The 15,152-nt window shown below is 39.7% G+C and overlaps 1 protein-coding gene and 1 long non-coding RNA gene across 4 annotated transcripts in view; one reads left to right on the forward strand and one right to left on the reverse strand.

The window, feature by feature from the left end:
• Positions 1–10,831, reverse strand: part of LOC109194388 (uncharacterized) — a 71,649-nt gene extending 60,818 nt beyond the window's left edge. Inside the window, exon 1 of one of the 3 annotated variants that reach the window (XR_268370.4) lies at positions 10,619–10,831. This is a non-coding gene — a long non-coding RNA (uncharacterized LOC109194388). The remainder of the gene's footprint in view (positions 1–10,618) is intronic. The other 2 variants (XR_003219237.1, XR_003219236.1) reach the window with 2 other exon arrangements.
• On the forward strand, positions 1–12,539 carry LOC109202473 (cell surface A33 antigen). The gene is made up of 3 exons (XM_019360045.2): positions 1–2,395; positions 11,272–11,607; positions 11,846–12,539. The coding sequence occupies exons 1-3, from the start codon at positions 2,329–2,331 to the stop codon at positions 11,995–11,997; spliced, it is 555 nt and encodes a 184-aa protein (XP_019215590.1). The 5' UTR covers positions 1–2,328; the 3' UTR covers positions 11,998–12,539.
• The last annotated feature ends 2,613 nt before the right edge of the window (positions 12,540–15,152 follow it).

A 15,152-nucleotide genomic window follows, 5' to 3' on the forward strand; every position in this document is an offset into this window, starting at 1 on the left:
ATAAAGAGAGAAGTGGTAAGAGAAACTATATTAAAAAACATATAACTTAAGACACTGCAGTGTGTTAAACAGTTTGAATTAAAACCAAGACCCTTAAAGACAGAAAAGGTTCATATTTTGAAACAGAAAGTTCTTGCAAAAAACAGCAATATTTGTGAGCCAGTTTCTGATGAGGAGGATGATAAAGAGCATCAACCAGAGGACACAGACACATCTGATGAGTCTGATGAGGAGGTCACAGGTGCTGAAGCTGCTCCTGCTGAAATATACAAATGGCTCACATGGCAGGGCATCAAACTGCCCCCTGGGCTCACCAGGTTTGCTGTGACAAGTATAAGTGTCTGTTTATGCCACTGACAAGAACGACATCATTGCTGTGACAAATCATGAAAGAAAAAAAGTCGATGGCAACATTTGTAATGACACTGATGAGGAATACGTGGATCCCCATGTTCTTGTCTCTGTAGTTTACAGATTCAGCTATTATAGCAGCGATAACTTCATTGGATCAAACCTTTCTGCAGGTTAGACTCAGGACCAAACAAAATACTACACAACAAATAGCTATGAAATACTTCCACTGTTTTCAAACATTTCCAACATGAAATCCGCTATACATATAATAATATATATAATATAATATAATAATCTGATAATACATATCGTTATCGTTCTATCGCCCAGCTCTACCAACAATAATCCTATAAAAATAAATAAAATTCCCACATATTCTAATCGTACCTTACAATCAGCTAGGAACCAATAAACTGTTTGTGGGCAGCAGTTGAGTAACAGTATCATTTATACTTGCTAACATGAATATTGTATTATACACGTAACAGAGTTTGTGATATTTTAATATAAATCTTTCTGTGCTTGTACATTGCAGACAAACACTGTAGTGACGAGTCGCAGGCAGACAACAAGCAAAACAAGCAACTTACACACACCAACCACAACCACCGCTCGTGTAACTCAGCTGAAAACCTGACAATAAATAAAGGTTTTAACGGTCCTCAAATTACTGTCGGTTTACTTCACTGCACAATAAGTCTGTACAATAAAGTGAAGCTATAACATGAGAAAAATGTCCATTAAAATATTTATTCCATGGAGGTAATGGCAGCTCGCCGTTATAAGCTCCTTGTCTGATCTTCAGAGGTGACAACGTGGTCCCTTACCATGGAAAATGCTCCTTCTGGTAACACATGCACAGCAATCCAGGCAAATATGAGATAGAAATCAGGGCAGCTTGTGATGCAAAAAACCAGCCATTCATCGACTCTGCAGATTTACACAGGCGAGCCTGTGATTGGCATCCTGTGGGCAATTTAGTGTTTCCAATGAACCTGTCCCCACTAAGTGCATATCTTCAGTGCCAGGATTCTGACTTTGGAAAGGCCAGAGTAATACAGAAGTTTGTTTTTAACGCTATTATTTCTTTTTATTAAAAGCAGACATATGCACGCATGTATGAATCAGGAACACAGCACCCAATCTATCATTGTGAACTCTCCGACTAAACAGCAAAACCCAAAGTGACATTAAGTACATTCCACCTTTATTTTTGCTTTATTTGTTGTTGTTTTTCATTATCATTTATTTTAATTACGTCATATGGTCCAGCAGTCTCTCATTTGGCCTCTCATATAAAGAGTGAGAGAAAAACACTGCTAGGTGAACTACAATCACATCAGCAGGGAGAGAGTGACACTGCCAGCAGAAATCCATCTCCTGTCTTGTCTTATGACTGTGACTGCAGTACACAATGCATTAAAAAAAATAAATACATAAATAATACTGCTACTGTAAGGCATAGACTCGGCCTCTATGTTGGTTTTACAAAATCACAGCATCATGGGACATTTGCTGGGCAAAGCCAGGCTTCATGACACACTAAAACATTTGAAGCATGTGTTGGAATTGCATCGAGGCTTCTCAACAATGTGAAACCCTCTCAACAGTGACACCTGCTGGCCAATTTGACTATTACAGAAAGCTGTTCCGTGAAACTAATGCAGACCAGCCCTGCAATTCCAAACAAAGTCAATTATTATACCAGACTGTCAGAAAGTTTTGCTAAGTTTAAGACCAACTGTTGAAATTAGTGATAAGAACAAGATTAAGAGAACGAATCCAGTGGGGCTGTTTGTTGTTGTTGTTGGTCCAGCTCCTGACTAGGGGGCGGTAATGATGCACCTATAAGCTGGTTTCCCAACCGAAGAAGACGGAGGAGGAGGAGGCGGAAGAAGGAAGTGCCTGAAAACATCAACACCTTTTCTCTAGACTAGGACACTTATCGTCAGCTTCACAAATCACCAGCACGACATGGGGGGTTCGGAATGGTTGTACCTTCTCCTCGGTATCCTCCTTGTCCGCTGTGCCTGGTCTGCAGGTGAGATTTCAGCCTTGTAGCACGTTTTGGAAACTATGTAGCCTAGTGTGTTTGTTAACGTGTGTTCTTCAACTGATTTGCATTGTCCGGGCCACGGTGGGAGCACAAACCAGAGAACGGCACACTGCTGTTGTTTGTTTATAATCGCTAGCAGCCGATACTGGCTAACACCTGGTTAGCTACCAGCTAATCTGGTTAGCCGTGTGAAAAGAAGCGTGATTCTTCATTCACAAGTTTCTACATTAAACGTAGCCCAACAATACGCCACCCGGTCCCGCTAACCCGGAGTAGCCGTGCGCAAACCGCTACCAACACATCAGCTGTGCCCAGAAACAGCTAACCTAGTCGTAGCCGAGCTACATTAAACGATGAATCAGAAATTCAAGTGGCTCTTGATGTTGGTTCTTTATTTTATAAAGCAGGGGTCACTAACAGGCGGACTGCGATCCGGGTCCGGAACCATAAGGATCCGAACCTACAGCCGTAACAGTGGCTCAGCTTTTCTGTTTCTGCGGTAGTAGCAGTGGCTTGAAAAACGCACAGACCAATTGGATGCGAGTTAAGCCATCCCATGTGATACCAGTAAGCGAATCGGCCGTGCATTACAGGCAGTAAACACTGGGAAGCAAGTGACACATGAAAAATCTGAAAGAAAACAGAACGTGCCACATGTAGAAAGAAAGAGGGATAGACGAGTGCACCAGAGAAAGCTGAGAAAAACAGAACTGTTAAGTGGAGAAAGAGAGAGAAAAATAAGGAGCAAATTGTGCTGTGCAAAAGAGAAAACCGGAGAGTGATAATAGTGATAATAGCACTTAAGGGTCAGTAAATCCTGGGCTCCTTCAGATTTAATTGGTTGATCACACACCAAATGTGGTCCTGAAAGAGCAGTTTGACCCGGAGTACTCAAAGCCCTCTTCACAACATGCCTTATAATTTAGTGTAATATTATTATATTATTAAAATTTTAGTATTTTTATTATTTTGTGTCACTGTTTCACTAAAGTGTCACTACACAAAATGTTGCGATTCGGTTGTTACATTATTTACTTTCCCCCCTCACTAATAGCTAATAACCTTACATAAGGTGAAATGAAATTTTGTCATCAGGTCCCAACAAGAATAACACCATTATAACATGACATAAAATATTTAGTTATTATTTAGTGCATTTAACAGTAGTGAGTGATTGTAACAAATATGAGTGAGGAGCACTTTTACCCAGACACTAACATGTTTAGTGAAGCTGAGGACAATGAAACTTTTGGAAGTTTTAGGGTTTATGATTCTTTTGTAGTTTTTATTTCTAAAACTCTTCTAAATCCATCCATATTAAGCGTTACTTGCATTGAAAAGTAAAAATTGTAACCTTGATTGAGCATTTGAGTCTGAACCACAAAACCTTCTTTTCAAAATAGTGGTGATTTTAATTTTAGTACAGTGGTCCTTCGTTTATCGCGGGGGGTTACGTTCCAAAAATAACAAATAAGTAGCAAACTTTATATTTTACAGTTACAATAGATGTTTTAAGGCTATAAAACCCCTCACTACACACTTTACACACTTTTCTCAGAAAGGCTTGACCATTTTAAAACTTTTCTTTTTCTTGTTTAAACACTCTCAAAGTTCAAACCTTCTTAGAAAAATAAGTCCAGTATTTTAGAACGAAACCAAAGACACCAGCGGTTGCCTTTGACGGTGCAAAACGTTTTGTCGACATTGTTGTATTTGTTGTGGAGAAAAACAAACATACATGTGGCACGGCTGCAGGAGAAGCCGACGCACTGGAGCTGCATCGGCTCATCACGTCGCTCTGCATAAGTTGTACTGGGTCCTGAGTGGGAGTGTGGTTGTTGTCAGTGATGTGTGTGGCTGGCAGCGGGAGTACTGCAGCCGAGTGTGTACAGCAATCGTGGTGAAGTAAAGTATACTGAAAAGATTAAAATATCGTCGGGTCTGCCGTGGATGTTACAATACAGTACAGCAGTTCAGAGTCACACTGCTAGCGATTAAGTTTTATTTCAATTTTGACAAGCTGAACGCATTCTGTACTGTACAGAAGATACGGCACGAGATTTATTAACAACGGTCTACAGCCAATCAGGACACAGAAACCAATGTGCTGTAACAACCCCCCCTCCCCCAAAAAACACACACACAAAAAAAAAAAAAACACAGCATGCAAATTTGCACCCCCCCCCCCAAAAAAAAATCTGCAAAACAGCGAAGCCGCAAAAAGTGAGCCGCGATATGGTGAGGGACCACTGTATAGTCTACAACTTGTTACGAAGTTATTTAAATAACAGGAAGCAAAACACACAGCTCCTCAATTACAAATCTAATACCACAGCAATCAGCACTATGACTGTACTAATATATATTTGTAATTCAGACCATTTTAAATATGCACTTTGTGCTGATGATACAAATCATGTCCTCAAATTAAAAAATGCTGCAGCTGTTAGTGCTGCCCCTCAGCCTACTAGTATATGCAAACATTGTATTAATGTGAAAGTCTCAGATTATTTCTTGAGCTTTCACATTCACAAGATTTTCTGAAAACTTGACCTCTGACCTTGAGGTGGAAGTCGCTGAAATTCAAACTCGTCTGATAAATTTATTTGACGCACCTATTGTATGAATTTCAAAATCCTAAATCTTCTACGAATTATCAAATTCGCACTGGGTGTTCACAACCAAGTGATCAGTTGGTGATGAGAACACCTGCTGACCCATAATTCATTGCAACAGGCTGTCATGAAAACGATCAACATAATAAACAAAGTGGTAGAGATGATATAAATGTTATTTATTACTGCATTTTTATAACTGCCCTAATCACCTCATATTTATAGTTTTTAACAATAGTTTGTTAAATTGTTAAATTCACAGCTGAACATCACACTGCTGGTATAAGAAAAATTCTTTTTTGGTATTTAGATTTATATAAGCTCTTTATATAAGATTAGGGCTGCAGCAATAGATTATTTTAGTAACAAGTAATCAATCAACTCTTCGATCAATTAATCCAGTATTGTATAAGAGAAAAAAAAACACGTCTTTGAGTATGAAAGCTCCTAAATTTTTAATGCAGGACTGCTTTTAGGCACAAATGTGGGTGAAAGGCTTGCAATAGCATCATTTAACACAGGGGTAGGCAACCTTTCTGATGACGAGTGCCATTTAAAATTTCCTCAGAAGTCAATGTGCCATGATTGCTTTAGCAATACATTTAATAATGCTCTATATGAACAGTTACACACTATAATGAACAACTTGATAGAATTATATTTGTTCGCAGATGTTGGCAGCTATCAGCGAATAGTTATCAGCTATTTTGAAATAAAAAAAATACTTTTTATTCATAACAGCAAATGAACTGTACAACAGAAAATACAAATGCTATTTATGGTCTCCTTACAACAATGGTAAGAAAAATAAACTGTGCCAATATGGGATGTTTGTTAATACAGAGACACACATGTTAATCTGATCTCTGGTCTCCCACTCAGGTCGCCGAGTGTCCAGCATTCAGGCAGCTACCTGAGGACACTCGTGTGAGAGAAAATCTGCTCACATAGATATGTAGAGCCAAATACTGTCAATAAGGCCTCTGCAATGTTCTGAAGACAGTTAAACTTTTCAGTTAGTGATGCAGGTAAAAATGCAAGCTCCATGAACACGCACAGCTGTGGATACCAGCTGCTTCGATTAACTGGCTGAGTTAATGCCAGGTAATGCGAGACAAATCCAGCTGCTCATTAAAACTTTCAGGTTTGATCTGAAAAGAAAGCATTGGTCCATAGACCTTAAAGTCCCCAAAACACATTGTGAATCGTGTCTCGAGTCTACGGATGTATCCGTGTATTTCCGTGGTTCTGATGCTGCACTGAGCGGAAAGCTCCTGTTATTTGTAGACAATTACAAATTGAATCTGATAGTTTGGGTTGTTAGCTAAGAAGCGGCACAACTAATGTGTCTATGCGAACTAATTTGCGATGTGCACCGCTGGCGAGGCCATTTAGTTTTTAAGGCAACTTCTGAGATTAATCCGTGCCCAGGGCTGGACTGGGACAAAAAAAAAAAAAAAAAAACAGCCCAGGCATTTTGACTAAAGACCAGCCCACCAGGTAATAAAGCCATAAAGCCTTTGAATGAAAACAAATGCTGTTGTGACAGTCATGTACACTGTCTTGTCAGTAAATGTATGATTTCTATACATTTTACATCAGATAAAAACTTTGGTTGTAAGCTTCAGATAATTATTTATTAAAAGCCAAACATTTTAAATGAGAATAAGAAAATATTTCTTTGTGGCCCCCTCTCCCTGTTAATGCTCTACCTGGCCCCCTGGCAACACTTTGCTAGACCCGCCCTTGCACAGTTACCAGCTGTCAGCTACTTAGAAAAGGATGCTGGTGTTATTTGTCTCTCAGAAACAGTTCATAACTTCCCTTCAACTCTTTCATGTCATCTAAAAGGTAAACCTGTTTCTCCATCACCTGTTCAGCTCTGATGATTCAGTAAGGACATCTCCTGGTTTCATCCTCATGTTTCCCACTCACCAGATAACCAAACCGATATCATGACCAGCAGCTTTTACAGCTGTGGCTCCAGCAAGCATCAGCTGATACTAGAAATTAATATTAAACAAATTCTAACAACAGCTGATCAAACATGCTGCTGTTGTTTAACGCGACATCCGCTGGTTTCGTCTTTCTGGTGCAAAGTGAGCGATAAACAAACAAGAGAGAAAAGCTGATCATTGATCAGTTTCATGATTGAAGTAGAAACAGAAGAAAGAGGATAAGAAAAGAAAGGCAGCTGTGCAGCAAAGACACAGAATAACTCCAGCTTTGTGAAGTCCGGGACAAACTGTGTTCCTTGTTCCTGTGACCGTCACCTCAATACGAAACGCATAATATTTTCTCTGAATATGAGACGATTCCGTTTTTTACGGGACGGTTGGAAACTCTAATAACTAACCTTATAAATACGATAAAACAAGTTCAACATCAATAAAATCATAGCACCCGCCCAGCAGTAAAGAAACTCCATCATGCTAGGATGTGTACAGGACGCAGTACAAGTTATTGTAACTGACTGTAAAAAGTCAGCACAATGAAAATAAACTACATCTAAACTTGGTTTATATCTGACCCAGATAGACTGCAGGTCATAACTTCTTACCTGAAGTTCAGTTTACCGCCTCGGGTCTCTGCTCCTCCTGCCTTTCCATCATCCACCTGCCAGCGTGTTGCATCTGCTGGCCTCCACCACTTGCTAATGTTACTGAATCTGTAGAAGCTCCGCCATAGCCACCACCAAACAATTGAGTTATTTTTTACACATCTCCCTTCATCTAGTCAATCCACCACCTTTTAGTGTTTATACCGTTACGAAAAAAACGGGAAAAACCCCCCACAAAAAAACTCCATCTGCTAGAGCTGGGCGATATGTCCCAAAATTCATATCTCGATATTTTTATCTCGATATTTAGCTGGATGCCGATATATATGTGTGTGTGTGTGTGTGTGTGTGTGTGTGTGTGTATATATATATATATATATATATATATATATATATACATATATACATATACCTTATGGCTTAAATCATATATATATGATTTAAGCCATAAGGTAAGAACAAAAAGAGAGTTTAGTCAAAGCTGTGTCCCAGATGTCACACAGACACTTATTAACATACAGCGTAGATGTACATGAAGAATTTACTCAAAAATAAATTATCAGCATTTATTAAGTAATAATGCTCCATAAATAAAAGAACACAATGTTGTTTTTGTGCATAACAAAAAGCTCACAATTGTGGAGTCAAAATGTAAACTAAAAGACGCTGAGCATAATAACAAAGAGACAGATTTCACAGCGGCTCCCAAGTTCTACTGCGTGACTGACAGCCTTAAGTTTAAAAACCTCTTAACCGTGTCTCTTAACAGGTGCTATTTATGGTCCTTATACACATACAATTCGGTAATATTGCGTAATATTACGAAGCACAGTACGTATAACTCCGCGAGGCTCCACTACGGTAGCCGTAATGCTCCGACAATCCATCAAGTGGTGCAGCTCCGTAGCTTACCAAAGTCGTACTAAAACATTTTTGACGGATTGCTGAGCGCCGTGTACCATACCATTGAGTTATTTTTTTCGGTATACGGCCCGATGCTCTGATGCGACCTGAGTGCTCACACTGTGCGTTCATAAAATGAAGGTTATAACAGAAAATCTGTCGCTGGCTCTCCCTCTCTGTCTTTCACTCACACAGACACACACACCACCACCATCAACTTTGCTAAATTACTAATGAAAAACATTGATCAGGCAGCTGTGATTGAGCAGCAGTGTAAATCCAACTATTTTCACGGTTGTTGTGGTCGTGATAATTACATCGAAAAGGCTCGGATGAGCTTTCCAAAGTTCTACAAGTTGTGCCTCCATCGCTTGTGTCCAGAACAGACGCTGCACTGCCGTGCTGCGCCGTCTTTTTCGCTGACATTTGTGTTTGCGCGTGCGCAGTGTGAGAAGCTGCGGTGACACCTCATGACGGTCGCGACACGACCAAGCGATTGATGATCGGGAGCTGGTCGTGACGTGTTAATCGCTTGTCGTTACCCCACGTATACTACACGATGCACGACGCACGATGAAGGCCAAAATCGGGCCGATCACCAAAACGGTCGCAGGACTCGAAAATCGGCTCAAACTGGGCCAAAAATCGCACAGTGTGAGCCCAGCATTAGACACGTGATCTTACCGCATGCCTTCCTCCTCTTTACAATTTAAATTTGTGTGACTAAACATTTCCCTGTTGAAAGAGAAACTCACAAATGCACACATCTTAAGACCAGCCAGAAAAAACTGTTCATAACGATCAAACTGACACAGAGTACATCCCACAGCTTGTTAACATCAAACAAGGCTGTGTGCTGCTGTATTTGCCAGTGAATCTTCCATCAATCCTTTTTCTTTAAAAATTCAAAACCTTTTTTTACACGAACATTTTCTCGTTGTTGGCTGTTGTAGTTTTAACACGGTGGACATCCAACGTCACACTGTTAAAAACCCGGATCGCTCAGTGCCAGAGCAACGCTTGTCCTAGCTCCCTATCAATCCTCCCACCCTTCTTTCCTTCCTTCCTTGTCTACAAAATGACGTTTTTATCGACGTTAAAAAAAAAAAAAAAAACAGCCGTTAGGAAAAGGGACGCACCCTCTAGTCCGTCGTGCTGCACGGCCTGCTAGCTGCACTGTGGGGGAGGATTAGCATGAGTAACTCAGTAACATGAGGAGGTTAAGACAGCCATTATAACTAAAGTGATACACAACAGGCTAGCACAGGAAGACTAAAAAGACTTTGAACATGTTTATCAGTCACGTGATTAAAATTACAACGATAGAAAATATGTTTGTACTGTAAATAAGCTGTAACACGTCAGCGAACTGTTCAGAAATACGGCAAAAATACTGATATATGCTTATAGTTGACTTCCCTCCACAGAGATTACCACTATGTAACTACTAAAGAGTGAACACTTACTCTTAGCGCTAGGTCACAACTTATTTTAAGTACCTTAAGCATTAAAACTGTACAAATCCTTCAAATGTTACTCAGGAGCAGGAGAAAGGTCGCTGACTGTAAACAACGGCTGAGTAACAGCAGAGCCGCCATCTTAGTTCCCTCAGCGCATTTTCAAATTCCAAACCAGGCCTTAAACACAGGCTTTTACTGTGTGCATGTGTCTATGTAATAAATATATAATCTGTTCTGGTACTTGTACCAACGGGTATTATCTTTAAACACTACAGCACCTCTGTGACTCATCAGGGGTCAGTAAATATTTTTAAGCTGAGTAAGCACAGACGGGTTTTTCCGCCTCCGCCTTACTGAAAGATGAAGAGAAAAGAAGATCTCCAGATCTCCAGTTTCACCATCTCCCGGAACTGGTTAAGATCCTGTTAAAATTTCTAGACAGCTTTAGTTTGGGACGACCGTTTTAATGATGCACGGAAACAGTGAACAGGGTGTCTGTCTCGGGTTCAGCTGCTCGGCACTTCATTATTTATTCTTTAAATCGTGTTTTCAGCACAGATCGCTTCGTGAACGCCACTGCGACAAACGATCTAATGCTAACACCGAGCTTCTAATGAATTTCTAATACATGTATTTCATGTGTGTATAAAAGAATAAACTTGACACTTACAGCAAATACACGGTAAATCCACTGTAGTCTGTCCATCGGAGCCTGCATTGCGTCGGCGCAACCGCCACACAGTCTGTCCGCTGGCGCCTCCGAGGGTAAGTACAGACTGCGTGGGTGGAGGAACAGTGACGTGTAAAAAGGAAAAAAAAAATCTCTGCGTGACTTGTACCTGATGACTTGTCTGTGTTTTCAGTGCTTTGAGCAACACTTGACTTTTGATATGTGTGCACCTTACACTTTATTTACACATTTACAAAGACGTGAATGTCCCCGCTACAGTGCTGTCGCTGTGGTTTGCAGAGGCGGTCATAGGCTGTTTGGTGCTCTGGGCGAACTTCAGCACAGCAGCTGGAGAAATAGGTGCACCAAGGGACCTCATACTCACTTTTCGCATATATGTGTGTGATAGAGTTTAGAAAACACATGGACGCAAAAAACTAATCTGGTGTTTTTATGTTTCTTGGTTTGTTTTTATTTTGCAAGCTGGTTATTAGATGCTGCTCCAGCCAGTCAGAGAATACACCGCTGCTCCATCCCGCCCCTCACATCCCTATGCGGCAAGCAGCAGGCGCACCTCGCAAATGGGCAATAGAAAACTGAACAGTTGTACTTTGAACTTTAACATCTTCTGCTCTGTGTTGTTTCCTCTTCAGACCAGGAAACCATCACAGCTGAGTCTGGGCAGGATGTCAATCTGACATGTCGAGCTCCAAACAACAACTTTGAGCTTGTAGAGTGGAGCAGAGCTGACCTGAGTGACACATTTGTCTTTGTGTTGAAAAACAAGACGCCCAACTATGATGATCAGGACCCATCCTTTAAGAACCGTGTGGCTCTGCAGGACAAAGAGATGAAGGATGGAAATGTGTCTGTGATTCTGTACAATGTGACGGCTGCTGATAATGGAACATATGAGTGTCGTGTCCCTTTGGACAAAACACACTCATCGAATCCCATCAGCATCATCACCCTGAGTGTTGATCCTCCAGGTGAGTGAGTAGAGTTGAGTGTGTGTGTGATCAGAGGTGAAGCTGCTTCCTGGTTGTTGATGTTTGTTTCTAAAGATGTTGTTGATGAGACTTTGTAGAAAGCAGCTGGTCTGAGTGATGTGATCAGAGTGCAGTAGATAATGTCTGACAGCAGTTTGAAGAGGAAATGGATTCTGTTCTGTTCTTCACTCATCACCTACCTGACAGCTGACACCTCACACCTGTTTCTCACCTGCAGGTCAGCCAGGAGGACACACAGAGGATGGATCTGTTGGACTGAGAGTTGGTCTGTCTGTTACTGGTGTGCTGCTTCTTGTTGCTGCTGTTTGTTTTTTGATCAGAAAACTTAAACAATGTAACCAAGCTGGGTTCATACGAGCCTCCAGTTGAATGTCAGCCTGTTGGAAATGTCTCAGTTTTTTCCAGCTGATCTGAGTCTCCTGCTGTCACAACGTCTCAGAGTTAACGATGAGCATTCAGGGTAAAGCCAGTTGTAGTTTTTCAATCATGTAAGTGAAAAGGGAGCAAACTGAAATGTCACACATGCCATCAAGAAGTGCCAAAAAAGATTTTTATGGATTTTAAATGTTCTTTTAATTTTAATTCAGGAAACCTTTTCAGGTTTTATGTTTAAATGTCCATTATAGATTTTTATGGTTTTTATGGGTAATAGAAAAATAGTTCAGTAAGTTTAGTATTATAAAAGTCTAAACTTCCTATAAAACAAATGTAAATCAGGTTACTAACATCAAACATGTCCTGTTTATACTGTGAGCTGTAGCTGCTACTCCTGCTCTCGACCTCCTGCTGAGCTAATGTCTCTTTAACTTTACTTTTAATATCAAACTACCTGCTGCTTCACTTTAAACAGATAAAACGCTCATGTTTATATCACAGAAGCTTCTGATGTTTATTATATACAGCTTTAAGCACTGCACACACTTCTTAACTTTGTTATTGCATACTAGTTAATATATTTATTTCTATAAGTAGGAATGTTGTTTAGTTTTCTTTTTGTTTTTATCAGAAACTTTCTGACTTGTTGACTCAGTTCGTGCAGATGTCAGGGAGTTTCTGATTAAAATGTTTTTACTGTAAAAGAGCCTTCAGATGCTGGTTGTTGTTGTTTCCTGGTGCTTCATGAATAAACTCCATATTTCTGTTAAATCAGCTTCTCATTAAACTAAAACTTCAATTAAATGACCACAAACTTCCACCAGGGGCACTAAGATAAACAGCCGTGTCTATGAGGCATTTACTGTCAGTTTTCTTATGGAAATTACTTCACCTGTATGCTGTATGCAAACATATCGTACAGTAAGACAGTTTATTGGTCCTGTTATTTTCTTTTACATGGCAAAAAATGTTTCTATTAAAATAAGAATTTCTCTTTAAAATATGAATTCATATTGTATTAATTCATGTGACAAATCCATCTGTAGATATAATTACTGTATTGTATCTGCTGCTTAACATGAAATGTGTTAATATTCAGATATTAAATCATGTTCATTGTATCTCACAGTGACACAGACAGCTATGATTCCTTACAGGCAGACATCACATTCATAATCAGTGATTCATTCTCCTCTAAACTTTGAATGAAAACATTAAAATGCATTTATCTTCATGTGGTCGTCTGTTCTGAGTCACTTTATAAATCTGCATCATGCTTTATTTTCACTCTTACTGTATGAAAACGTGCTGTGAGCACTTTAGTTATGACTCTCAGCTCGTAACTAACAGTATGAAGTTATTTACTTACTTACCTCTCTGTTCTGTTTATATACAGCAAATTTATGAAAGACAAACGGATTTCCAAATAAAAGTCTAAAATCTGTGAGTGGATACTTCATGTTTTCCTGTTGCTAATTCATCACAACAAAGATCCACATGTTCACACAGTCTGCATGAATGAATGTACTGATGGAGTCAGACTTATTTATTTACATCATATTAATTTAAACTGGTCAGCTCAATCGTTTAATTGATTTTGAAAGATTTTCAGTGTTTGGATGAAGTAACTGAACTTTTCTGCTGATGCATCTGTAGTAAATGACGAAAGTTTAAGATCAAAACATCCACAGAGACGTGCAGCTTTGTGTCTGACACTTTTTAACAACAAGATTAAAAACATAAAATCATGAAACAGACTGTCTCCTGACACTTCCTGCAGAGTGACGATGAGGAAAATCTCTCCATCCTTACACAGTTTATATAAAAAGAAGAAGCTGCTGGTGTGATGTTTTTCCTCTTCCTTATACTTTTACTTCAGTCTCAGTATTGCTTTGCAGTGTTCCTCGATTATCACGGGGCAGTGGCAGATCCAGACCAAACTAACCGCAGGCTAATATTTAAAGAGGGCAATATTTAAATGTTTAATATATTAGGTGAATTTATCTTCACTCATTTATTATAAACATCACAATGTTTAAAATCCACGCCTGACATATTTGGTGGCCTGAAACAGGCAGAGTCCATAATTACAGAGAATCCAACGATGCCTTTCAGACCAGCTCTGATGGACTCCTGTCCCCCATTAATGTGACTGGAAATGTCCTCAAACTGGGCAGCACTGGTGGATCATCTTTGTACGTCTGATAAGAGATGAATGCAGAGTAAACATGAGGCTGTAACTGAGGACAATAACTGATCATTGTTAACTTATTACTTTATCCTGTCATTATTGTTCATTACTGTCAGTTACATTGACTGTATGAATTGTAATGACACGACACTCACAGACACACAGGTCTGTTCAACATCACAAACCACTGGTTGTCCCTCTTCCTCTCCCTCACAAGCCCGTCTTCCTCCTCACTCTCAGGACTGTCCCTCTCTGCATCCTCTTCAACTAACTCCTCTGTCTCTCTGTCATCCTGCTCCTCAGCTCCTCATCATCTCCATCCTCTCTCTCTACATTGTTCTTTGTTAACAGGCTAAAAAAGGACGTAATGTTTGTTTTTTCTTTTCATCATGACTGATGTCATTCCCAGCGCTGTGAGAAAGCAGATACTGAAAACTGTGATCCTATCTCAATATGGCTGAAACTAAAAGTGCAAAACCTTATTTTTTTAATTTATTGTTAAACTATAATTATGAAGGGAAAAATGTAATCGGTCCCTAACACTGTAGCAGGGGATTTGGTGCCAAACCATATGTTTATTTATTTATTTTTTATAATTTTTTATACAAGCCATAAAAACTCTTCCGCGGTAATACAGGTATAATGTTAGAAAATGACAAGAAAATGAAATATCCCAAGAACCATGGCGGCAACGGAGAATGAGAAGTGCGAAAGTGGATCGTTGAATGAAACAGATGAACCAGAATCGGTTTGTAAAAATGGTGCAACTTCAGTGGTGTGGAACTGGTTTCGTTTTCCTCAGATACACAACAAAGCACTATTTTTTGTAGAATGTGCAACCTATTTCATCATTTGAAGCAGAAGCACTTGTTGGAGTACAACAAAGAGACCAAAGATGCTGACTCAACAAACAATCGGCATATCTTTAAATACCTGCACGTGTCAATTATATCGTCAG

Source organism: Oreochromis niloticus, linkage group LG3 (assembly GCF_001858045.2).
Source record: "Oreochromis niloticus isolate F11D_XX linkage group LG3, O_niloticus_UMD_NMBU, whole genome shotgun sequence".
NCBI classification, from domain to species: Eukaryota; Metazoa; Chordata; class Actinopteri; order Cichliformes; family Cichlidae; genus Oreochromis; species Oreochromis niloticus.